Source organism: Oncorhynchus gorbuscha, linkage group LG21 (genome assembly GCF_021184085.1).
Source record: "Oncorhynchus gorbuscha isolate QuinsamMale2020 ecotype Even-year linkage group LG21, OgorEven_v1.0, whole genome shotgun sequence".
NCBI classification, from domain to species: domain Eukaryota; kingdom Metazoa; phylum Chordata; class Actinopteri; order Salmoniformes; family Salmonidae; genus Oncorhynchus; species Oncorhynchus gorbuscha.
Window position 1 is genome coordinate 12,502,793 of NC_060193.1, and position 26,770 is coordinate 12,529,562.

Consider the following 26,770-nt stretch of genomic DNA (forward strand, 5'->3'; position numbering starts at 1 on the left):
TATGTAACATATTGTATGTATATTGTTTTGTATGTAACATATTGTATGTATATTGTTTTGTATGTAACATATTGTATGTATATTGTTCTGTATGTAACATATTGTATGTATATTGTTTGTATGTAACATATTGTTCTGTATGTATATTGTTTTGTCTGTATGTAACATATTGTATGTATATTGTTTTGTATGTAACATATTGTATGTATGTATATTGTTCTGTATGTAACATATTGTATGTATATTGTTTTGTATGTAACATATTGTATGTATATTGTTCTGTATGTAACATATTGTATGTATATTGTTTTGTATGTAACATATATGTATGTATATTGTTTTGTATGTAACATATTGTATGTATATTGTTTGTATGTAACATATTGTTCTGTATGTAACATATTGTATGTATATTGTTCTGTATGTAACATATTGTTATGTATATTGTTTTGTATGTAACATATTGTATGTATATTGTTCTGTATGTAACATATTGTATGTATGTATATTGTTTTGTATGTAACATATTGTATGTATATTGTTTTGTATGTAACATATTGTATGTATATATTGTTTTGTATGTAACATATTGTATGTATATTGTTTTGTATGTAACATATTGTATGTATATTATTTTGTATGTAACATATTGTATGTATATTGTTTTGTATGTAACATATTGTATGTATATTGTTTGTATGTAACATATTGTATGTATGTATATTGTTTTGTATGTAACATATTGTATGTATATTGTTCTGTATGTAACATATTGTATGTATATTGTTCTGTATGTAACATATTGTATGTATATTGTTTGTATGTAACATATTGTATGTATGTATATTGTTTTGTATGTAACATATTGTATGTATATTGTTTTTGTATATTGTATGTATGTATATTGTATGTATGTTGTTTTGTATGTAACATATTGTATGTATATTGTTTTGTATGTAACATATTGTATGTATATTGTTTTGTATGTAACATATTGTATGTATATTGTTTTGTATGTAACATATTGTATGTATATTGTTTTGTATGTAACATATTGTATGTATATTGTTTTGTATGTAACATATTGTATGTATGTATATTGTTTTGTATGTAACATATTGTATGTATATTGTTTGTATGTAACATATTGTATGTATGTATATTGTTTTGTATGTAACATATTGTATGTATATTGTTCTGTATGTAACATATTGTATGTATATTGTTCTGTATGTAACATATTGTATGTATATTGTTCTGTATGTAACATATTGTATGTATGTATATTGTTCTGTATGTAACATATTGTATGTATATTGTTCTGTATGTAACATATTGTTCTGTATGTAACATATTGTATGTATATTGTTCTGTATGTAACATATTGTATGTATGTATATTGTTCTGTATGTAACATATTGTATGTATATTGTTCTGTATGTAACATATTGTTCTGTATGTAACATATTGTATGTATATTGTTCTGTATGTAACATATTGTATGTATGTAATTGTTCTGTATGTAACATATTGTTTTTGTATGTATATTGTTCTGTATGTAACATATTGTATGTATATTGTTCTGTATGTAACATATTGTATGTATATTGTTCTGTATGTAACATATTGTTCTGTATGTATATTGTTCTGTATGTAACATATTGTATGTATATTGTTCTGTATGTAACATATTGTATGTATGTATATTGTTCTGTATGTAACATATTGTATGTATATTGTTCTGTATGTAACATATTGTATGTATATTGTTCTGTATGTAACATATTGTATGTATATATTGTTCTGTATGTAACATATATTGTATGTATATTGTTCTGTATGTAACATATTGTTCTGTATGTAACATATTGTATGTATATTGTTCTGTATGTAACATATTGTATGTATGTATATTGTTCTGTATGTAACATATTGTATGTATATTGTTCTGTATGTAACATATTGTATGTATATTGTTCTGTATGTAACATATTGTATGTATATTGTTCTGTATGTAACATATTGTATGTATGTATATTGTTCTGTATGTAACATATTGTATGTATATTGTTCTGTATGTAACATATTGTATGTATATTGTTCTGTATGTAACATATTGTATGTATGTATATTGTTCTGTATGTAACATATTGTATGTATATTGTTCTGTATGTAACATATTGTTCTGTATGTAACATATTGTATGTATATTGTTCTGTATGTAACATATTGTATGTATATTGTTCTGTATGTAACATATTGTATGTATATTGTTCTGTATGTAACATATATGTATGTATATTGTTCTGTATGTAACATATTGTATGTATATTGTTCTGTATGTAACATATTGTATGTATATTGTTCTGTATGTAACATATTGTATGTATATTGTTCTGTATGTAACATATTGTATGTATGTATATTGTTCTGTATGTAACATATTGTATGTATATTGTTCTGTATGTAACATATTGTATGTATGTATATTGTTCTGTATGTAACATATTGTATGTATATTGTTCTGTATGTAACATATTGTTCTGTATGTAACATATTGTATGTATATTGTTCTGTATGTAACATATTGTATGTATGTATATTGTTCTGTATGTAACATATTGTATGTATATTGTTCTGTATGTAACATATTGTATGTATGTATATTGTTCTGTATGTAACATATTGTATGTATATTGTTCTGTATGTAACATATTGTTCTGTATGTAACATATTGTATGTATATTGTTCTGTATGTAACATATTGTTTTGTATGTATATTGTTCTGTATGTAACATATTGTATGTATATTGTTCTGTATGTAACATATTGTATGTATATTGTTCTGTATGTAACATATTGTATGTATATTGTTCTGTATGTAACATATTGTTCTGTATGTAACATATTGTTCTGTATGTAACATATTGTATGTATATTGTTCTGTATGTATATTGTTCTGTATGTAACATATTGTATGTATATTGTTCTGTATGTAACATATTGTATGTATGTATATTGTTCTGTATGTAACATATTGTATGTATATTGTTCTGTATGTAACATATTGTTCTGTATGTAACATATTGTTCTGTATGTAACATATTGTATGTATATTGTTCTGTATGTAACATATTGTATGTATATTGTTCTGTATGTAACATATTGTATGTATGTATATTGTTCTGTATGTAACATATTGTATGTATATTGTTCTGTATGTAACATATTGTATGTATGTATATTGTTCTGTATGTAACATATTGTATGTATATTGTTCTGTATGTAACATATTGTATGTATGTATATTGTTCTGTATGTAACATATTGTATGTATATTGTTCTGTATGTAACATATTGTATGTATATTGTTCTGTATGTAACATATTGTATGTATATTGTTCTGTATGTAACATATTGTATGTATGTATATTGTTCTGTATGTAACATATTGTATGTATATTGTTCTGTATGTAACATATTGTATGTATGTATATTGTTCTGTATGTAACATATTGTATGTATATTGTTCTGTATGTAACATATTGTTCTGTATGTAACATATTGTTCTGTATGTAACATATTGTATGTATATTGTTCTGTATGTAACATATTGTATGTATATTGTTCTGTATGTAACATATTGTATGTATATTGTTCTGTATGTAACATATTGTATGTATATTGTTCTGTATGTAACATATTGTATGTATATTGTTCTGTATGTAACATATTGTATGTATATTGTTCTGTATGTAACATATTGTATGTATGTATATTGTTCTGTATGTAACATATTGTATGTATGTATATTGTTCTGTATGTAACATATTGTATGTATATTGTTCTGTATGTAACATATTGTATGTATATTGTTCATATTGTATGTATATTGTTCTGTATGTAACATATTGTATGTATATTGTTCTGTATGTAACATATTGTATGTATATTGTTCTGTATGTAACATATTGTATGTATATTGTTCTGTATGTAACATATTGTATGTATATTGTTCTGTATGTAACATAATGTATATTGTTCTGTATGTAACATATTGTATGTATGTATATTGTTCCCTATGTAACATATTGTATGTATATTGTTCTGTATGTAACATATTGTATGTATGTATATTGTTCTGTATGTAACATATTGTATGTATATTGTTCTGTATGTAACATATTGTATGTATGTATATTGTTCTGTATGTAACATATTGTATGTATATTGTTCTGTATGTAACATATTGTTCTGTATGTAACATATTGTATGTATATTGTTCTGTATGTAACATATTGTTCTGTATGTAACATATTGTATGTATGTATATTGTTCCCTATGTAACATATTGTATGTATATTGTTCTGTATGTAACATATTGTATGTATGTATATTGTTCCCTATGTAACATATTGTATGTATATTGTTCTGTATGTAACATATTGTATGTATATTGTTCTGTATGTAACATATTGTATGTATATTGTTCCCTATGTAACATATTGTATGTATATTGTTCTGTATGTAACATATTGTTCTGTATGTAACATATTGTATGTATATTGTTCTGTATGTAACATATTGTTCTGTATGTAACATATTGTATGTATATTGTTCCGTATGTAACATATTGTATGTATATTGTTCTGTATGTAACATATTGTTCTGTATGTAACATATTGTATGTATATTGTTCTGTATGTAACATATTGTTCTGTATGTAACATATTGTATGTATATTGTTCCCTATGTAACATATTGTATGTATGTATATTGTTCTGTATGTAACATATTGTATGTATGTATATTGTTCTGTATGTAACTGTATGTATATTGTTCTGTATGTATATTGTTCCCTATGTAACATATTGTATGTATGTGTATTGTTCTGTATGTAACATATTGTATGTATATTGTTCCCTATGTAACATATAGCTTGGAAAATAAATACATGCGACTCTGGATGACAACACAGTGATGGTTGTTTCCAACATTAAGGCGGTTTCCTAAAGAAGTGAAATCCGCTTTGTGTTTTGTTCCTTGAAACGATGCTAATGAATATCGAGATACTGGTATCGTCATGGCCCAAACACACACACACACCTTGCTGAAGCCGGGGGCTCCGTAGAGGAGGAAGAAGGAGCCCTCGTCCTGGTTGACTCCCAGCAGGATTTGGGTGTCTTTGATGTTGCCTGATGACAGCATGGCCTCTGGGTTGTCAGGAAGGACCACGCCATCGATGACCGGCACGAAGGAGAAACGGAAGATGGCCGACCATGGCATGACCTGGGAAAAAAAGGTAAATAATATCAAATAAACCATAGTGACCCTATTCACTAGAACTGTACTACTTATTCATGATCAAATATAAATGTCAACACAAAACCTTGACTCTTTATTTCTCTATTTAGCCTAATTTAGAACACATTCCTCCAATATATAAATGTCAAATTAAGTGTAAATGCACACATAAACAAACATTTTAAAGTAAAATAAACATATATACACACAAAGGTAAACATAAATGCAAAGCTTTATACAAAATGTTAAGCTTTGTGTAAAACGGAAATATTAAAAGGTAAAACATGAATTTCAAACTTTCCGTAAGATGTAAAAATGTACGTAACACATCAATGTAAATGACCTGCCACTCCTGGTCGATGAGGTCCTGGGGGGGCTTGTTACGGAGACAGTCCACCAGCTCTGTGTCGTTACCCCCAGAGGGACAGCCCACCAGTTTCCCCAACATGGAAGCTCTCCGCTGGGCTTCAGCGGGCGTAACAGTGGCCCAGGGACAGTTGGGGACTCCACTCTGGAGGATGGCTCGGGTAAAGGTGGGGCGGCTGTTTGGAGACAGGAGGTGTATTCCCACAGAGACTGCTCCTGCACTCTCCCCAAAGATGGTCACCTACGAGTAGTAGTAGTTCATAATATTAATATTGAATTTGTAGAGAGCATCTCCCAAGCAAGCAGGCATAAACGCACACACACACAAACTCTTTGTTATCATTACCTGCTTGGGGTTGCCCCCGAAGATATGTATGTTATTCTGGATCCACTGGAGGGCCATACGTTGGTCTAGGAGCCCCACATTCCCAGGGGCCTCGGAAGAGCCAGGAAGAGCCAGGAAACCAAAGGCCCCGACACGGTAGTTCATGGACACCACCACCACCTTCTCAGAGTGTGCCAGGTAACGTCCATCATACACATCCAGGGACGAGGAGCCACTGTAGAACAATACAAAATTATTGTCCATATGTTACATGGAACAATGGAACTTTGTCTCTGGATAGAGAGCACGTTGTCTTTTGTTCATTTATCAATCAGATATCACACACACCAAGCACCCCTGGATGGAGAGCATGTTGTGCCTTGCACAAGGGCACAATTGTAGTTAAGGGATTGTTGTTAGGATGTGAACCCAGAAGCCCTCTAGTTGCAAGATCAAACCCTCCAGTTACAGGGCCATCTGCTTAGCACACTGGGCTACCTACCTGTAGAAGCCTCCACCGTAGATCCACACCATCACGGTGAGGTTGTGAGGTCTGGGGGAGGTTGGTACCCAGATGTTGAGGTATAGGCAGTCCTCACTCATCTCCCTGTTGGAATCAGATCAAACTGGATTTAGTGAACATTGTGGCTTTGCTAGCTACCATCACAACTGGTATAATTTAAAATCCATTTAAAATCACAAAACACACTTCACCGTAAAATAATGAAAGGAAGTAAAAGATAATAAATAACATGAAAACCAAACGTCCCAAATGGCCCCGTTTCCTACATAGTGCACTACACGGACAAGTTCTGGCCTGGTTTAGATCTTATCTGTCGGAAAGATATCAGTTTGTCTCTGTGAATGGCTTGTCCTCTGACAAATCAACTGTACATTTCGATCATCCTATTTTTCCAACTTAATTGAGGAAAATCAGAACAACCCGAAATGTCTTTTTGATACTGTGGCAAAGCTAACTAAAAAACAGCATTCCCCAAGTGAGGATGGCTTTCACTTCAGCAGTAATAAATTAATAAAAAAATCATGATTATTAGAAAGCAAATTATGGACTCCTCTTTAAACATGTCCATTCCTTCAAAGCTCAGTTGTCCTGAGTCTGCACAACTCTGCCAGGACCTAGGATCAAGAGAGACACAAGTATTTTAGTACTATATCTCTTGACACAATGATGAAAATAATCATGGCCTCTAAACCTTCAAGCTGCATACTGGACCCTATTCCAACTAAACTACTGAAAGAGCTGCTTCCTGTGCTTGGCCCTCCTATGTTGAACATAATAAACGGCTCTCTATCCACCGGATGTGTACAAAACACTACAAGTGGCAGTAATAAAGCCTCTCTTGAAAAAGCCAAACCTTGACCCGGAAAATATTTTAAAAACTATCGGCCTATATCGAATCTTCCATTCCTCTCAAATGTTTTAGAAAGGCTGTTGCGCAGCAACTCACTGCCTCCCTGAAGACAAACAATGTATACGAAATGCTTCAGTCTGGTTTTAGACCCCATCATAGCACTGAGACTGCACTTGTGAAGGTGGTAAATGACCTTTTAATGGCATCAGACCGAGGCTCTGCATCTGTCCTCGTGCTCCTAGACCTTAGTGCTGCTTTTGATACCATCGATCACCACATTCTTTTGGAGAGATTGTAAACCCAAATTGGTCTACAGGGACAAGTTCTGGCCTGGTTTAGATCTTATCTGTCGGAAAGATATCAGTTTGTCTCTGTGAATGGCTTGTCCTCTGACAAATCAACTGTACATTTCGGTGTTCCTCAAGGTTCCGTTTTAGGACCACTATTGTTTTCACTATATATTTTACCTCTTGGGGATGTCATTCGAAAACATAATGTTAACTTTCACTGCTATGCGGATGACACACAGCTGTACATTTCAATGAAACATGGTGAAACCCCAAAATTGCCCTCGCTAGAAGCCTGTTTCAGACATAAGGAAGTGGATGCTTGTTGTAGGTCTCAAGAAACAAAGAGATCTTCTGTTGAATCTGACAATTAATCTTAATGGTTGTACAGTCGTCTCAAATAAAACCGTGAAGGACCTCGGCGTTACTCTGGACCCTGATCTCTCTTTTGACGAACATCTTTCTGTCCGAAAATTATGCAGAAAAATTAATCCATGCTTTTGTTACTTCTAGGTTAGACTACTGCAATGCTCTACTTTCCGTCTACCCGGATAAAGCACAAAATAAACTTCAGTTAGTACTAAATACAGCTGCTAGAATCCTGACTAAAACCAAAGAATTTGATCATATTACTCCAGTGCTAGCCTCCCTACACTGGCTTCCTGTCAAGGCAAGGGCTGATTTCAAAGTTTTACTGCTAACCTACAAAGCATTACATGGGCTTGCTCCTACCTATCCCTCTGATTTGGTCCTGCCGTACATACCTACACGTACGCTACAGTTACAAGACGCAGGCCTCCTAATTGTCCCTATAATTTCTAAGCAAACAGCTAAAGGCAGGGCTTTCTCCTATAGAGCTCAATTTTTATGGAATGGTCTGCCTACCCATGTGAGAGACGCAAACTCGGTCTTAACCCTTATGTCTTTACTGAAGACTCATCTCTTCAGTGGGTCATATGATTGAGTGTAGTCTGGGCCAGGAGTGTGAAGGTGAACGGAAAGGCCCTGGAGAAACGAACCGCCCTTGCTGTCTCTGCCTGGCCGGTTCCCCTCTTTCCACTGGGATTCTCTGCCTCCAACCCTATTACAGGGGCTGAGTCACTGGCTTACTGGTGCTCTTTCATGCCGTCCCTAGGAGGGGTACGTCACTTGAGTCACTGATGTGATCTTCCTGTCTGGGTTGGCGCCCCCCTTGGGTTGTGCCGTGGCGGAGATCTTTGTGGGCTATACTCGGCCTTGTCTCAGGATGGTAAGTTGGTGGTTGAAGATATCCCTCTAGTGGTGTGGGGGCTGTGCTTTGGCAAAGTGGGTGGGGTTATATAATTCCTGTTTGGCCCTGTCCGGGGGTATCATTGGATGGGGCCACAGTGTCTTCTGACCCCTCCGGTCTCAGCCTCCAGTATTTATGCTGCAGTAGTTTATGTGTCGGGGGGCTAGGGTCAGTTTGTTATATCTGGAGTACTTCTCCTGTCTTATCCGGTGTCCTGTGTGAATTTAAGTATGCCTCAGGACTACCTGGCATGATGACTTCTTGCTGTCCCCAGTCCACCTGGCCGTGCTGCTGCTCCAGTTTCAACTGTTCTGCCTGCGGCTATGGAATCCTGACCTGTTCACCGGACGTGCTACCTGTCCCAGACCTGTTATTTGACCATGCTGGTCATTTATGAACATTTGAACATCTTGGCCATGTTCTGTTATAATCTCCACCCGGCACAGCCAGAAGAGGACTGGCCACCCCTCATAGCCTGGTTCCTCTCTAGGTTTCTTCCTAGGTTTTAGCCTTTCTAGGGAGTTTTTCCTTGCCAACGTGCTTCAACACCTGCATTGCTAGCTGTTTGGGGTTTTAGGCTGGGTTCCTGTACAGCACTTTGAGATATCAGCTGATGTACGAAGGGCTATATAAATACATTTGATTTTGATTTGATTTTGAACAGAGTCCTAAGAGCCCTAGTCAAAAGTAGTGCACTAAATAGGGAATATAGTGCATTTAGGGATGCACGCAACAAGAGGATGTCTTAAAACAATCAACCAGTTAGGGTTCCACATCTCAGAACCCTGGAAAATTTCAAAGTAAATGTAAACCTGTTCGGGTTCCACATCTCAGATCCTTGGAACCCGGGGAAAGAGGTGTCAATGAACTGATAGCAGGCGTTGGGGTAGGAGCTAGCATCGAACACTCCCGACCACGGCTTCTTTGGCTCCGCCTTACGGAAGCGCTTCTTGCCCAGCGGGGGCTCGGCGAATGGGATGCCGAGGAAAGCAGTCACGTGACTCCTGTCGGGCGTCGGTAGGCGGATGCCGCGTAAGCTTCCTGCCCGCGTTGTCACGATGAGTTCCGGAGAGTCGCTCTGGGAACAAGAGAGTGAGGCGAGGAGCGAGAGGAAGACGGTGGAGGTCTTCATGATGTTGTTGTTTTCTGTGTTGTTTACTTCCTGGTTCTGATTTCAGGTAGTCAGAAGTTGGTGGTCTCTGTTCTGTCTGGAGTCCCTCAGATCTAGATAAAGAGAAATAGAAAAAGAGGAAGAAAGAATGAAAGATAGATATAGATATATGGAAAAAGGGAGAGAGTGAGGCTTGGAAAAAGAGGGGCATGATAGGGATTTACTAAGCGACTGCGTCAGGTTGGCTTTAAAAAGACAAGGGAAAGGAAATAACTTGAAGCAATATTCCATATTGAAGGAAAACATGACACTATATGAGTCAAATTAATCAGACTAACTCAGCTGATATGGAGGCAAGGATCTCTAAAAGACACACACATGAAGTTGTAAGTTGTTGTTTAGGTTTTGCGATGTGTGGTTGCCATCGTGACAGGATTAGTTTGGGATGCATTTACATTTATAACTGTCACTTTAGTGTTAGTTTCCATACATTTATAACTCACTTTAGTGTTAGTTTCCATACATTTAGTGTTAGTTTCCTTACATTTATAACTGTCACTTTAGTGTTAGTTTACTTACATTTAGTGTTAGTTTACTTACATTTATAACTGTCACTTTAGTGTTAGTTTCCATACATTTATAACTGTCACTTTAGTGTTAGTTTACTTACATTTATAACTGTCACTTTAGTGTTAGTTTCCATACATTTATAACTGTCACTTTAGTGTTAGTTTCCATACATTTATAACTTTCACTTTAGTGTTAGTTTCCATACATTTATAACTGTCACTTTAGTGTTAGTTTCCATACATTTATAACTGTCACTTTAGTGTTAGTTTCCATACATTTATAACTGTCACTTTAGTGTTAGTTTCCATACATTTATAACTGTCACTTTAGTGTTAGTTTCCATACATTTATAACTGTCACTTTAGTGTTAGTTTCCATACATTTATAACTGTCACTTTAGTGTTAGTTTCCATACATTTATAACTGTCACTTTAGTGTTAGTTTCCATACATTTATAACTTTCACTTTAGTGTTAGTTTCCATACATTTATAACTGTCACTTTAGTGTTAGTTTCCAGTTTACATTTATAACTGTCACTTTAGTGTTAGTTTCCATACATTTATAACTGTCACTTTAGTGTTAGTTTCCATACATTTATAACTGTCACTTTAGTGTTAGTTTCCATACATTTATTTCCATACATTTATAACTGTCACTTTAGTGTTAGTTTCCATACATTTATAACTGTCACTTTAGTGTTAGTTTCCATACATTTATAACTGTCACTTTAGTGTTAGTTTCCATACATTTATAACTGTCACTTTAGTGTTAGTTTCCATACATTTATAACTGTCACTTTAGTGTTAGTTTCCATACATTTATAACTTTCACTTTAGTGTTAGTTTCCATACATTTATAACTTTCACTTTAGTGTTAGTTTCCATACATTTATAACTGTCACTTTAGTGTTAGTTTCCATACATTTATAACTTTCACTTTAGTGTTAGTTTCCATACATTTATAACTTTCACTTTAGTGTTAGTTTCCATACATTTATAACTGTCACTTTAGTGTTAGTTTCCATACATTTATAACTTTCACTTTAGTGTTAGTTTCCATACATTTATAACTGTCACTTTAGTGTTAGTTTCCATACATTTATTGTCACCATACATTTATAACTTTCACTTTAGTGTTAGTTTCCATACATTTATAACTTTCACTTTAGTGTTAGTTTCCATACATTTATAACTGTCACTTTAGTGTTAGTTTCCATACATTTATAACTGTCACTTTAGTGTTTCCAGTTTCCAGTTTACATTTATAACTGTCACTTTAGTGTTAGTTTCCATACATTTATAACTGTCACTTTAGTGTTAGTTTCCATACATTTATAACTGTCACTTTAGTGTTAGTTTCCATACATTTATAACTGTTTCACATTTATAACTGTCACTTTAGTGTTAGTTTCCATACATTTATAACTGTCACTTTAGTGTTAGTTTCCATTTATAATACATTTATAACTGTCACTTTAGTGTTAGTTTCCATACATTTATAACTGTCACTTTAGTGTTAGTTTCCATACATTTATAACTGTCACTTTAGTGTTACATACATTTATAACTGTCACTTTAGTGTTAGTTTCCATACATTTATAACTGTCACTTTAGTGTTAGTTTCCATACATTTATAACTGTCACTTTAGTGTTAGTTTCCATACATTTATAACTGTCACTTTAGTGTTAGTTTCCATACATTTATAACTGTCACTTTAGTGTTAGTTTCCATACATTTATAACTGTCACTTTAGTGTTAGTTTCCATACATTTATAACTGTCACTTTAGTGTTAGTTTCCATACATTTATAACTGTCACTTTAGTGTTAGTTTCCATACATTTATAACTGTCACTTTAGTGTTAGTTTCCATACATTTATAACTGTCACTTTAGTGTTAGTTTCCATACATTTATAACTGTCATTTATAACTTTAGTGTTAGTTTCCATACATTTATAACTGTCACTTTAGTGTTAGTTTCCATACATTTATAACTGTCACTTTAGTGTTAGTTTCCATACATTTATAACTGTCACTTTAGTGTTAGTTTCCATACATTTATAACTGTCACTTTAGTGTTAGTTTCCATACATTTATAACTGTCACTTTAGTTTAGTGTTAGTTTCCATACATTTATAACTGTCACTTTAGTGTTTCCATACATTTATAACTTTCACTTTAGTGTTAGTTCCATTTTCCATACATTTATAACTGTCACTTTAGTGTTAGTTTCCATACATTTATAACTGTCACTTTAGTGTTAGTTTCCATACATTTATAACTTTAGTGTTGTTTCACATTTATAAGTGTTATACATTTATTTCACAGTGTTACATACATTTATAACTGTCACTTTAGTGTTAGTTTCCATACATTTATAACTGTCACTTTAGTGTTAGTTTCCATACATTTATAACTGTCACTTTAGTGTTAGTTTCCATACATTTATAACTGTCACTTTAGTGTTAGTTTCCATACATTTATAACTGTCACTTTAGTGTTAGTTTCCATACATTTATAACTGTCACTTTAGTGTTAGTTTCCATACATTTATAACTGTCACTTTAGTGTTAGTTTCCATACATTTATAACTGTCACTTTAGTGTTAGTTTCCATACATTTATAACTGTCACTTTAGTGTTAGTTTCCATACATTTTGCATCATTCCATTACTAGATTATTAATTTGACTTTAATTTCTCTCATGTTCCTGTGGTTGTTCCTGAGGTGGATCAATAGTGGATTATATTAGGCTAATGTGTTACAAGTTGTGCAATAATTGGGGACATGTAGCATATTTGAATCATTATGGAACGCAGGCCATAGGTAGCAGTTGAAATCTGGAGCACGACTGGACTGTTGTCATCACAGTTACATGAAGATGCTTAGGGTAGATTTACTACTCTTCCAATTCTTCATGGATTGAACAATCGCACAATAGAACAATAGCACCTTTCAGGATGAATCAAACCACTATTTTTGATTCGCCAATATATTGTGTGCATAAAGGCTCTCCAACCCTGTTGCTTTTATTATTCATAGATACTTTCCTAACCCTAAATAATATACAAAATCAGAGTATTTTTAAATCTACCAATTATCACTTAAAAGGAGACAAATATGCGTGTATTAACATGGCTTTTTTCCCATTGTCCCTAATAGTCTTGATCGTTCTCTCCATATGTTCTTGTGTCTGTCGAGAACATTTGAATAAAAAATGTACACCAAATTTAAAGGGATGGCTTTAGATAAATGTGTTGAATGTATTGATTGAAAACTCTGTTGGACAGCAAAGGTTTTTCACCGGACTAATAAAATGTATGCGGCATGTGCAAGAGAACCACGCCTGCAAAGCCTGTTATGCACCTGCATAAGATAATAATACCAACTACTGAGAAGTGCGTAGGAAAGGCGTGGCGTCCAGGTGGTAGTCGAGGTAAACAAGACCTTGTTTTAGTTAAAATACTTTACGTGTGCCTCTCTCTCTCTCGCTCTCTGTGTGCCCACGCGCCACTCACAAGACGCCACCCTCCTGATTTTAATCAAATTATAGAGCACATATCTATCAATCTAGGCCTATCCATCAATCTATCTATCTATATGGAGTAGCCTATATCTTGTAACGTGTAGATTAGAAATATTGCCTACAGTCTGTAGATGATATGGCGTTATAGCAGCAAACCAAGCCATCTTGTTTTGACAGTAGCACCATAGGCAGACATTATGCAACATCAAGGAGCATCACACACACACACACACACACACACACACACACACACACACACACACACACACACACACACACACACACACACACACACACACACACACACACACACACACACACACACACACACACACACACACACACACACACACACACACACACACACACACACACACACACACACGCGCTCTCTCCAGGTAGAGTCCTGGTTACCCAGCTACATTACCCTGCTGCTGCTGTGTGTGTGTGTGTGTGTGTGTATGTCACTGCCAGCTGATGTAAACATACAGACATTCCTGACATGGCCAGGAATGCACTCACTTCCGTCATCATGAAGTGCTTTGAGAGACTAGTCAAGGACCATATCACCTCCACCCTACCTGACACCCTAGACCCACTCCAATTTGCTTACCGCCCAAATAGGTCCACAGACGATGCAATCTCAACCACACTGCACACTGCCCTAACCCATCTGGACAAGAGGAATACCTATGTGAGAATGCTGTTCATCGACTACAGCTCGGCATTCAACACCATAGTACCCTCCAAGCTCGTCATCAAGCTCGAGACCCTGGGTCTTGACCCCGCCCTGTGCAACTGGGTACTGGACTTCCTGATGGGCCGCCCCCATGTGGTGAGGGTAGGCAACAACATCTCCACCCCGCTGATCCTCAACACTGGGGCCCCACAAGGGTGCGTTCTGAGCCCTCTCCTGTACTCCCTGTTCACCCACGACTGCGTGGCCACGCACGCCTCCAACTCAATCATCAAGTTTGCGGACGGCACAACAGTAGTAGGCTTGATTACCAACAACGACGAGACGGCCTACAGGGAGGAGGTGAGGAGTGTGGTGTCAGGAAAATAACCTCACACTCAACGTCAACAAAACTAAGGAGATGATTGTGGACTTCAGGAAACAGCAGAGGGAACACCCCCCTATCCACATCGATGGAACAGTAGTGGAGAGAGTAGTAAGTTTTAAGTTCCTCGGCATCCTGGCGGGCTGTATCACCGCCTGGTACGGCAACTGCTCCGCCCACAACCGTAAGGCTCTCCAGAGGGTAGTGAGGACTGCACAATGCATCACCGGGGGCAAACTACCTGCCCTCCAGGACACCTACACCACCCGATGTTACAGGAAGGCCATAAAGATCATCAAGGACAACAAACACCCGAGCCACTGCCTGTTCACCCCGCTATCATCCAGAAGGCGAGATCAGTACAGGTGCATCAAAGCTGGGACCGAGAGACTGAAAAACAGCTTCTATCTCAAGGCCATCAGACTGTTAAACAGCCACCATTAACATTGAGTGGCTGCTGCCAACACACTGACACTGACTCAACTCCAGCCACTTTAATAATGGGAATTGATGGGAAATGATGTAAAATATATCACTAGCCACTTTAAACAATGCTACTTAATATAATGTTACATACCCTACATTATTCATCTCATATGTATACGTATATACTGTACTCTATATCATCTACTGCATCCTTATGTAATACATGTATCACTAGCCACTTTAACTATGCCACTTTGTTTACATACTCATCTCATATGTATATACTGTACTCGATACCATCTACTGTATCTTGCCTATGCTGCTCTGTACCATCACTCATTCATATATCTTTATGTACATATTCTTTATCCCCTTACACTGTGTATAAGGCAGTAGTTTTGGAATTGTTAGTTAGATTACTTGTTGGTTATTACGGCACAAGCATTTCGCTACACTCGCATTAACATCTGCTAACCATGTGACCAATAACATCTGCTAACCATGTGACCAATAACATCTGCTAACCATGTGACCAATAACATCTGCTAACCATGTGTATGTTACAAATAAAATGTGATTTGATTTTGATTTGATTTTTGAAATGTCTGTCTGTCCTGATCTTTCCAGGATCACTAGAGAGGAAATTGGTTGCAATGGTAAGCGTTATTAAACGGAAAGACATGGAAGGAGACAGTCATGAGCTATTGGGCAATGGAAGATAATAGGCCTAATAATAATAATAGTAATAATATTAATAGTAATAACAGGCCTACAATAAACACTGATTTGGCCTACATATTCCGTGTTGCTCAACGCACAGATTTGACACAATTGCATTTGCAACATAATAATACGCCTAGCTATTAATCCTGTATGTTACGTTTCACATCAAGTGTTCATGTAACAAACACGACGCCCACTGTCTATAAAATATATTACAAGCACAACAGACGAGACATCGGCAATGTATGAACCAAACAGATGTGCGCGAGGAGAGGAACGCCAACAAACACACGTGTCTCGCTCAGTGGTCTCACCATGGATGGCGCGTCACACACGCAACATCGACAGCACAGTAGCTATACCCCGCCACACTCACGCACAGTCACCCCCCCCCCCCCCCCCATCTCACTCTCTTTCCCACAATATCCAATTGCATGATCATGTTGCCGGGGTGAATGAATATCCCACATTCGAATGTTCCAATTCTATTCCACTCACCGACGAGAATGACAGAGGAGCGAGGCTAGATCGTGTCATTTCCAACAGAATGTCTATAAAAGGACAGACAGCAGCTGCTGCTGCACGCACGGAGCTCGAGCCGAACCGAGCGCACCACTGGGCTCAGGCTGTGCGTTTGACCTTACCTGGCTAGTTAGTAGCCTAGTGGGTCCAACCCGGCTAAAGACGCTGCTTCGCAGAATCCCCTGGGAGACAAGCGACCCTCGCCCTGTCATCCTATTTAGACGAAGTTAAACCCAGTGTCCTCGGCACAGTTAGGGGGTGAGTGACGGTTTCTGGTCGGGGAGCAAAGACGCGCTGTTTAATTACGGTCTTCGCTGCTTTGCTGTCAGCCCTAGGTGTTTGTTTAATGTGCCCGTCTCTCTCTCTCTGTGTATTGAGTGTGGGTAGTGACCCCTTACTGTGCTGTTAGGACGGCGGGGGAGACTGCCGCTGATAAAGCACTCCACAAATGAAAAAAAAAGAAAAGTAGTAGGCTACTTCTCGCGAGAAGTCCCACTGCCCCTCTCAATTCAAGGGGCGTTATTGGCATGGGAAAACGTGTTTACATTGCCAAAGCAAGGGAAATAGATCATAAACAAAAGTGAAATAAAACTTTATTTTTTTACAATAAACATTCGTTCCAAACGAATAGAGACATTTCAAATGTCATATTATGGCTATAAACAGAGTTGTAACGATGTGCAAATAATGAAAGTACAAAAGGGAAAATAAATAAACATAAATATGGGTTCTATTTACAATGGTGTTTGTTCTTCACTGTTTGCCCTTTTCCTGTGGTGCACCAGGAATCAGCGCACGCACACACACACACACACACACACACACACACACACACACACACACACACACACACACACACACACACACACACACACACACACACACACACACACACACACACACACACACACACACACACACACACACACACACACACACACACACACACACAAGCACGCGCGCAAACACACACGCACGCACGCGCACACACACACGTACACTACCCCAATAGAACTTACATGATGAAGATCAATGTACTTGGCTATACATGGAGAAGTGTTAAAAGCCTTTTAAATGTAGTATAAAAACTAAGAACATTTTTATAAATGAGTTCCCAGGTCTAAACCAAACATGTCTTCTTCAGTTTAAATGTCAGAGAGACAGATAGTAATTATAAAAGTAAGTATAAACCTATTATACTGTCTTGAACGATCTGAATGAAGCCTTTGTTATGCAGGTGAATGAGGACCCAAAAGCGACTTGGCGAAAACAGAGTTTTTAATCCAGTAAAGATACTTTACAAAACAAAAGGCATAATACTACTCGTAAAGACGAGAACAGACTGGAGACTTGATCAAGAACTGCAGGTTGCCTCGGGAAGGCACTTGAACCTAGCAGACTCAGACACCTGCTCACCACGCAGCATCTGAGGGAAACACGACACGACAGGGCAATACATAGACACAGCACGGTGAATTATAGACAAGGATCCGACAGGACAGGAACGGAAAACAAGGGAAGAAATAGGGACTCTAATCAGGGGAAAAGATAAGGAACAGGTGTGGGAAGACTAAATGATGATTAGGGGAATAGGAACAGCTGGGAGCAGGAACGGAACGATAGAGAGAGGAGAGAGAGGGAGGGGGAGAGAGAGGGATAGAAAAAGGGAACGAACCTAATAAGACCAGCAGGGGGAAACGAACAGAAGGAAAAGCAAAATGACAAGACAATCTAAGACAAAACATGACAGTACCCCCCACTCACCGAGCGCCTCCTGGCGCTCTCGAGGAGGAACACTGGCGGCAACGGAGGAAATCATAGATCACACGGTCCAGCACGTCCCGAGAAAGAACCCAACTCCTCTCCTCAGGACCGTAACGAAAAACGATAAAAAGGGAAACTAGGGTACTACTCTAAAAAAAAAAAGAGAACTAGGGACAGACTGAGACACAGCAAGGGCAGGAACAAGAACAGGAGAGATGCAATGGCAGGGAACAGACTGAGACCCAGCAAGACCAGGAGCAGAAGCAGAAAAAAAATTACCAGACTTCTGCGCGCAGTCTGAACACGCAGCCACGAAACGGCGCGTGTCACGCTCCTGAGTAGGCCACCAAAACCGCTGGCGAATAGAAGCAAGCGTACCCCGAACGCCGGGATGGCCAGCTAACTTGGCAGAGTGAGCCCACTGAAGAACAGCCAGACGAGTAGAAACAGGAACGAAAAGAAGGTTACTAGGACAAGCGCGCGGCGACGCAGTGTGCGTGAGTGCTTGCTTAACCTGTCTCTCAATTCCCCAGACAGTCAACCCGACAACACGCCCAACAGGAAGGATCCCTCGGGATCGGTAGAAGCCACAGAAGAACTAAAGAGACGGGATAAAGCATGAGGCTTGGTGTTCTTAGTACCCGGGCAATAAGAAATAACGAACTCGAAACGAGCGAAAAACAACGCCCAACGAGCATGACGCGCATTCAGTCGTTTGGCATAACGGATGTACTCAAGGTTCCTTTGGTCAGTCCAAACGACAAAAGGAACGGTCGCCCCCTCCAACCACTGTCGCCATCTGCCTAGGGCTAAACGGATGGCGAGCAGTTCGCGGTTAGCCACATCATAGTTACGTTCCGACGGTGACAGGCGATGAGAAAAATACGCACAAGGGTGGACCCCATCGTCAGTATCGGAGCGCTGGGACAGAATGGCTCCCACGCCCACCCCTGACGCGTCAACCTCAACAATAAACTGTTTAGTGACGTCAGGTGCAACAAGGATAGGAGCGGATGCAAAACGCTTCTTAAAGAGATCAGAACAACAATCATACGACCGGTGAGGAGGAAGGGAGTTGGTTCTGGACCGACTGAAGACCGTGCGCAGACCATGATATTCCTCCGGCACTCCTGTCAAATCACCAGGTTCCTCCTGAGAAGAGGGGACAGAACAAACAGGAGAAATAGCAGACATTAAACACTTCACATGACAAGAAACGTTCCAGGAAAGGATAGAATTACTAGACCAATCAAAAGAAGGATTATGACACACTAGCCAGGGATGACCCAAAACAACAGGTGTAAAAGGTGAACAAAAAATCAAAAAGAAATAGTCTCACTATGGTTACCAGATACAGTGAGGGTTAAAGGTAGTGTTTCACATAATATACTGGGGAGAGGACTACCATCCAAGGCAAACATGACCGTGGGCTCCCCTAACTGTCTGAGAGGAATGTCATGTTCCCGCGCCCAGGCTTCGTCCATAAAACAGCCCTCTGCCCCAGAGTCTATTAATGCACTGCAGGAAGCTGCCGATCCGGTCCAGCGTAGATGGACCGGTAAAGTAGTACATGTACTTGACGGAGAGGACCGTCTAGTAGCGCTTATCAGTCGCCCTCCGCTTACTGATGAGCTCTGGCCTTTAACTGGACATGAAATGACAAAATGACCAGCGGAACCGCAATAGAGACAGAGGCGGTTGGTGATTCTCCGTTCCCTCTCCTTAGTCGAGATGCGAATACCCCCCAGCTGCATGGGCTCAACACCTGAGTCAGTGGGGAAAGACGGTAGTGTCGGAGAGAGGGGAGACACAGTAAACGCGAGCTCTCTTCTATGAGCTCGGTGACGAAGATCTACCCGTCGTTCAATGCGAATAGCGAGTTCAATCAAAGAATCCACGCTGGATGGAACCTCCCGAGAGAGAATCTCATCCTTAACCTTAGCGTGGAGTCCCTCCAGAAAACGAGCGAGCAACGCCTGCTCGTTCCAGTTACTGGAGGCAGCAAGAGTGCGAAACTCTATAGAGTAATCCGTTATGGATCGATTACCTTGACATAGGGAAGACAGGGACCAGGAAGCTTCTTTCCCAAAAACTGAGCGATCAAAAACCCTTATCATCTCCTCTTTAAAGTTCAGATAATTGTTAGTACACTCAGCGCTTGCCTCCCAGATAGCTGTGCCCCACTGCCGAGCCCGACCAGTAAGGAGTGATATGACGTAGGCAATCCGAGCTCTCTCTCTTGAGTATGTGTTGGGTTGGAGAGAGAACACGATATCACACTGGGTGAGAAAGGAGCGGCACTTAGTGGGCTGCCCAGAATAACATGGTGGGTTATTAACCCTAGGTTCCGGAGGCTCGGAAGAACCGGAAGTAGCTGGTGACACGAGACGAAGACTCTGATACTGTCCTGAGAGGTGGGAGACCTGAGCGGCCAGGGTTTCAACGGCATGCCGAGCAGCAGACAATTCCTGCTCGTGTCTGCCGAGCATCGCTCCCTGGAACTCGAGAGTAGAGTAGAGAGAATCCATAGTCGCTGGGTCCATTCTAGGTCGGATCCTTCTGTTATGCAGGTGAATGAGGACCCAAAAGCGACTTGGCGAAAACAGAGTTTTTAATCCAGTAAAGATACTTTACAAAACAAAAGGCATAATACTACTCGTAAAGACGAGAACAGACTGGAGACTTGATCAAGAACTGCAGGTTGCCTCGGGAAGGCACTTGAACCTAGCAGACTCAGACACCTGCTCACCACGCAGCATCTGAGGGAAACACGACACGACAGGGCAATACATAGACACAGCACGGTGAATTATAGACAAGGATCCGACAGGACAGGAACGGAAAACAAGGGAAGAAATAGGGACTCTAATCAGGGGAAAAGATAAGGAACAGGTGTGGGAAGACTAAATGATGATTAGGGGAATAGGAACAGCTGGGAGCAGGAACGGAACGATAGAGAGAGGAGAGAGAGGGAGGGGGAGAGAGAGGGATAGAAAAAGGGAACGAACCTAATAAGACCAGCAGGGGGAAACGAACAGAAGGAAAAGCAAAATGACAAGACAATCTAAGACAAAACATGACAGCCTTGACATACCGGTGTGATAAATGTTAGATAACGGCAATAAAGTGAAGTGAAGCGTGATGTGCTTTCTGGTTCAAAATGGCTGCCGCTCATTACATCACCAAAGTGAAGGGAAAATCTAGAGACACAACTGGTCAGCAAACCCATGTAGGATTTAGAGTGTTAATGGTTTGGGGTTTAGGGAGTTAGGATTATGGAGATGCCATTCATGTCCATTTAATCAATCGCACCCCGGTGCTTTGATAGTGGAGGAGTTGGATCTATCTGTCACGCCTTGGTCATTGTATTTTGTGTTTTTGTTATATGTTTGGGTAGGCCAGGGTGTGACATGGGTTTATATGTTGTGTTTCGTATTGGGGTTTGTAATATTTGGGATCGCGGCTGATTAGGGGTGTTGTTAGGCTTGGCTGCCTGAGGCGATTCTCAATTGGAGTCAGGTGCTTATCGTTGTCTCTGATTGGGAACCGTATTTAGGCAGCCTGAGTTTCGCTTTGTATTTTGTGGGTGTTTGTTCCTATCTCTGTGTTGTAGTCACCAGATAGGCTGTAATTAGTTTCACGTTCCGTTCTGTTGTTTTTGTATTTAGTATTCAGTTGTTTCATGTACCGCGATTTATTTTCATTAAAGTCATGAGTAACCTACACGCTGCATTTCGGTCCGACTTTCTTTCTTCAACAGATGAACACCGTTACACTATCAGGCGCACCTCTTAAATCACCTTGAGTAACTTGGTGGAATACACACTGTACTGCATATCCCATCCATTATTAAAATCAAATCATATTTTATTAGTCACTTACACATATTTAGCAGATGTTATTGTAGTGCTATGCTTCAATGTATGCTACATTGTGAGACTTTGGCTCTTTTGGATTCAGAGAGCAGGCTAGCTTGATACACAACAGCATCTCAAAAAATTATTAAGTTCAACGTTCAAACCAATTTTAATAGATTTTCGTTGAGTCATACAATCTCACTAAAGACACTATGTCCAAAATGGCACCCTTTTCCAGTGCACTGCTTTCAACCAGTGCCCATAATGCTCTGGTCAAAACTGGTCAACTATATAGGGAAGCATTATTTCACAATTTAGAGACATGACTTGCCTTTATTTCCTGTTGTCTGTGTTAGGTGATACAGTAACTCTACACAAAGGTTTTGCATTAAATTATTACTGGACTAGTATAATGATGACTGGAAACAACAACCTACCAGGGTCTACAAAGAGACACAATAGGTGTGTGTGTTTGCGGGGCAGTTTCCACAAAATCCGAAGATGATAGACCACTTTCCCCACCCTTCCCGATTTAATAATTCATATTTGTGTATTCATAAGTACCATATTAGAAGATACAATAGCCCAGATAACCTGCGTCAATGCTATCATTGACATGACACAACCAAGTTACATTGCCTGACTGTCACTGACTCCTCCATTGTCAGAGCATAAAACCCAATAATCACATACATGAGGTGATGATGATGAGTGCATTGGTAACAGTGTTTGTTATTTTATGGTTCAAGATTGCGCTGAGTATCTTCCCATCTTGTCCCTAGTCTTTTGGTTCCAATCCTTTAAGTATTATGCAAAATTATGACACTTACATGCCTTATGACAATGGCTACATGAACCCAGGTAGGTCAGAACACACACACACACACACACACACACACACACACACACACACACACACACACACACACACACACACACACACACACACACACACACACACACACACACACACACACACACACACACACACACACACACACACACACACACACACACACACACACACACACACACACACACACACACACACACACACACATTAATGGGTCCAAGGGTTAGACATACTGAACATGACACCCCAAGGCTAAACCCTGCCTTTCAGACCTGGGGGAGCCAGAGGTGTGTGTAGAGGACAGGTGTGTGTAGCGTTCAGTACACCATTCTGACAGAGAGGTACATCCACCCGTGAGTGGATCAGGACTAAGGATCGTAGAGAGAGAGAGAGATACCTGGACCTAGACGATCATCATCATGACCATAACCAGCATTAGCCGCTCCTGCATCTCTGGGCTAATCATCTGCCTGTTTATCACTGCTGGTGAGAATGCTTACTCTGCTGATTGGCACTTTACAATAGGAAACCAATTATTGCAGTTTAGAAGTGTTTAAAACGGTTTCAACATATATCATCTGTTCGATATAACAATTTATCACAGTTTATAACATGTTCAATATTAACGTTTATAATGTGTTAAATATTACACTCTTTAACCGGTTTGATAATACAATTTAAGAAGGTCTAATGCTGTTTCTAAAATACAGTTTATAACCTGATCAATATGACATTTTCTACAAGTCTATAACCTGATCAATATGACAGTTTATACAAGTCTATAACCTGATCAATATGACAGTTTATACAAGTCTATAACCTAATCAATATGACAGTTTATACAAGTCTATAACCTGATCAATATGACAGTTTATACAAGTCTATAACCTGATCAATATGACAGTTTATACAAGTCTATAACCTGATCAATATGACAGTTTATACAAGTCTATAACCTGATCAATATGACAGTTTATACAAGTCTATAACCTGATCAATATGACAGTTTATACAAGTCTATAACCTGATCAATATGACAGTTTATACCAGTCTATAACCTGATCAATATGACAGTTTATACAAGTCTATAACCTAATCAATATGACAGTTTATACAAGTCTATAACCTGATCAATATGACAGTTTATACAAGTCTATAACCTGATCAATATGACAGTTTATACAAGTCTATAACCTAATCAATATGACAGTTTATACAAGTCTATAACCTGATCAATATGACAGTTTATAACCTGATCAATACGACAGTTTATACAAGTCTATAACCTGATCAATACGACAGTTTATACAAGTCTATAACCTGATCAATATGACAGTTTATACAAGTCTATAACCTGATCAATATGACAGTTTATACAAGTCTATAACCTGATCAATATGACAGTTTATAACCTGATCAATACGCCAGTTTATACAAGTCTATAACCTGATCAATATGACAGTTTATACAAGTCTATAACCTGATCAATATGACAGTTTATACAAGTCTATAACCTGATCAATATGACAGTTTATACCAGTCTATAACCTGATCAATATGACAGTTTATACAAGTCTATAACCTAATCAATATGACAGTTTATACAAGTCTATAACCTGATCAATATGACAGTTTATACAAGTCTATAACCTGATCAATATGACAGTTTATACAAGTCTATAACCTAATCAATATGACAGTTTATACAAGTCTATAACCTGATCAATATGACAGTTTATAACCTGATCAATACGACAGTTTATACAAGTCTATAACCTGATCAATACGACAGTTTATACAAGTCTATAACCTGATCAATATGACAGTTTATACAAGTCTATAACCTGATCAATATGACAGTTTATACAAGTCTATAACCTGATCAATATGACAGTTTATAACCTGATCAATACGCCAGTTTATACAAGTCTATAACCTGATCAATATGACAGTTTATACAAGTCTATAACCTGATCAATATGACAGTTTATACAAGTCTATAACCTGATCAATATGACAGTTTATACAAGTCTATAACCTGATCAATATGACAGTTTATACCAGTCTATAACCTGATCAATATGACAGTTTATACAAGTCTATAACCTGATCAATATGACAGTTTATACAAGTCTATAACCTGATCAATATGACAGTTTATACCAGTCTATAACCTGATCAATATGACAGTTTATAACCTGATCAATACGCCAGTTTATACAAGTCTATAACCTGATCAATATGACAGTTTATACAAGTCTATAACCTGATCAATATGACAGTTTATACAAGTCTATAACCTGATCAATATGACAGTTTATACAAGTCTATAACCTGATCAATATGACAGTTTATACAAGTCTATAACCTGATCAATATGACAGTTTATACCAGTCTATAACCTGATCAATATGACAGTTTATACAAGTCTATAACCTGATCAATATGACAGTTTATACAAGTCTATAACCTGATCAATATGACAGTTTATACAAGTCTATAACCTGATCAATATGACAGTTTATACCAGTCTATAACCTGATCAATATGACAGTTTATACAAGTCTATAACCTAATCAATATGACAGTTTATACAAGTCTATAACCTGATCAATATGACAGTTTATACAAATCTATAACCTGATCAATATGACAGTTTATACAAGTCTATAACCTAATCAATATGACAGTTTATACAAGTCTATAACCTGATCAATATGACAGTTTATAACCTGATCAATACGACAGTTTATACAAGTCTATAACCTGATCAATACGACAGTTTATACAAGTCTATAACCTGATCAATATGACAGTTTATACAAGTCTATAACCTGATCAATATGACAGTTTATACAAGTCTATAACCTGATCAATATGACAGTTTATACAAGTCTATAACCTGATCAATATGACAGTTTATACAAGTCTATAACCTGATCAATATGACAGTTTATACAAGTCTATAACCTGATCAATATGACAGTTTATACAAGTCTATAACCTGATCAATATGACAGTTTATACAAGTCTATAACCTGATCAATATGACAGTTTATACAAGTCTATAACCTGATCAATATGACAGTTTATACAAGTCTATAACCTGATCAATATGACAGTTTATACAAGTCTATAACCTGATCAATATGACAGTTTATACAAGTCTATAACCTGATCAATATGACAGTTTATACAAGTCTATAACCTGATCAATATGACAGTTTATACAAGTCTATAACCTGATCAATATGACAGTTTATACAAGTCTATAACCTGATCAATATGACAGTTTATACAAGTTTATAACCTGTTCAATATTAGTTTATAACCTGTTCAATATTAGTTTATAACCTGTTCAATATTAGTTTATGAAAGTCTATAACAGAGGTACTAAACTACCTATCACACAACTTTACCAGGTAGCAAAGGT

The 26,770-nt window shown here is 37.8% G+C and overlaps 1 protein-coding gene across 2 annotated transcripts in view; it reads right to left on the reverse strand.

Moving 5' to 3' along the window:
* LOC124008635 (acetylcholinesterase-like) overlaps positions 1–26,770 on the reverse strand; it is a 73,962-nt gene that overhangs the window by 26,705 nt on the left and 20,487 nt on the right. Inside the window, exons 1-6 of one of the 2 annotated variants that reach the window (XM_046320104.1) lie at positions 16,986–17,287; positions 9,738–10,149; positions 6,498–6,602; positions 6,017–6,230; positions 5,648–5,911; positions 5,107–5,289 (exon numbers count right to left, since the gene is read on the reverse strand). In XM_046320104.1, coding sequence (XP_046176060.1) covers positions 5,107–5,289; positions 5,648–5,911; positions 6,017–6,230; positions 6,498–6,602; positions 9,738–10,057 — 1,086 coding nt within the window. In that variant the 5' untranslated portion in view covers positions 10,058–10,149; positions 16,986–17,287. Of the gene's footprint in view, positions 1–5,106; positions 5,290–5,647; positions 5,912–6,016; positions 6,231–6,497; positions 6,603–9,737; positions 10,150–16,985; positions 17,288–26,770 lie in introns of those variants that run through there. The other variant, XM_046320105.1, reaches the window with a different exon arrangement.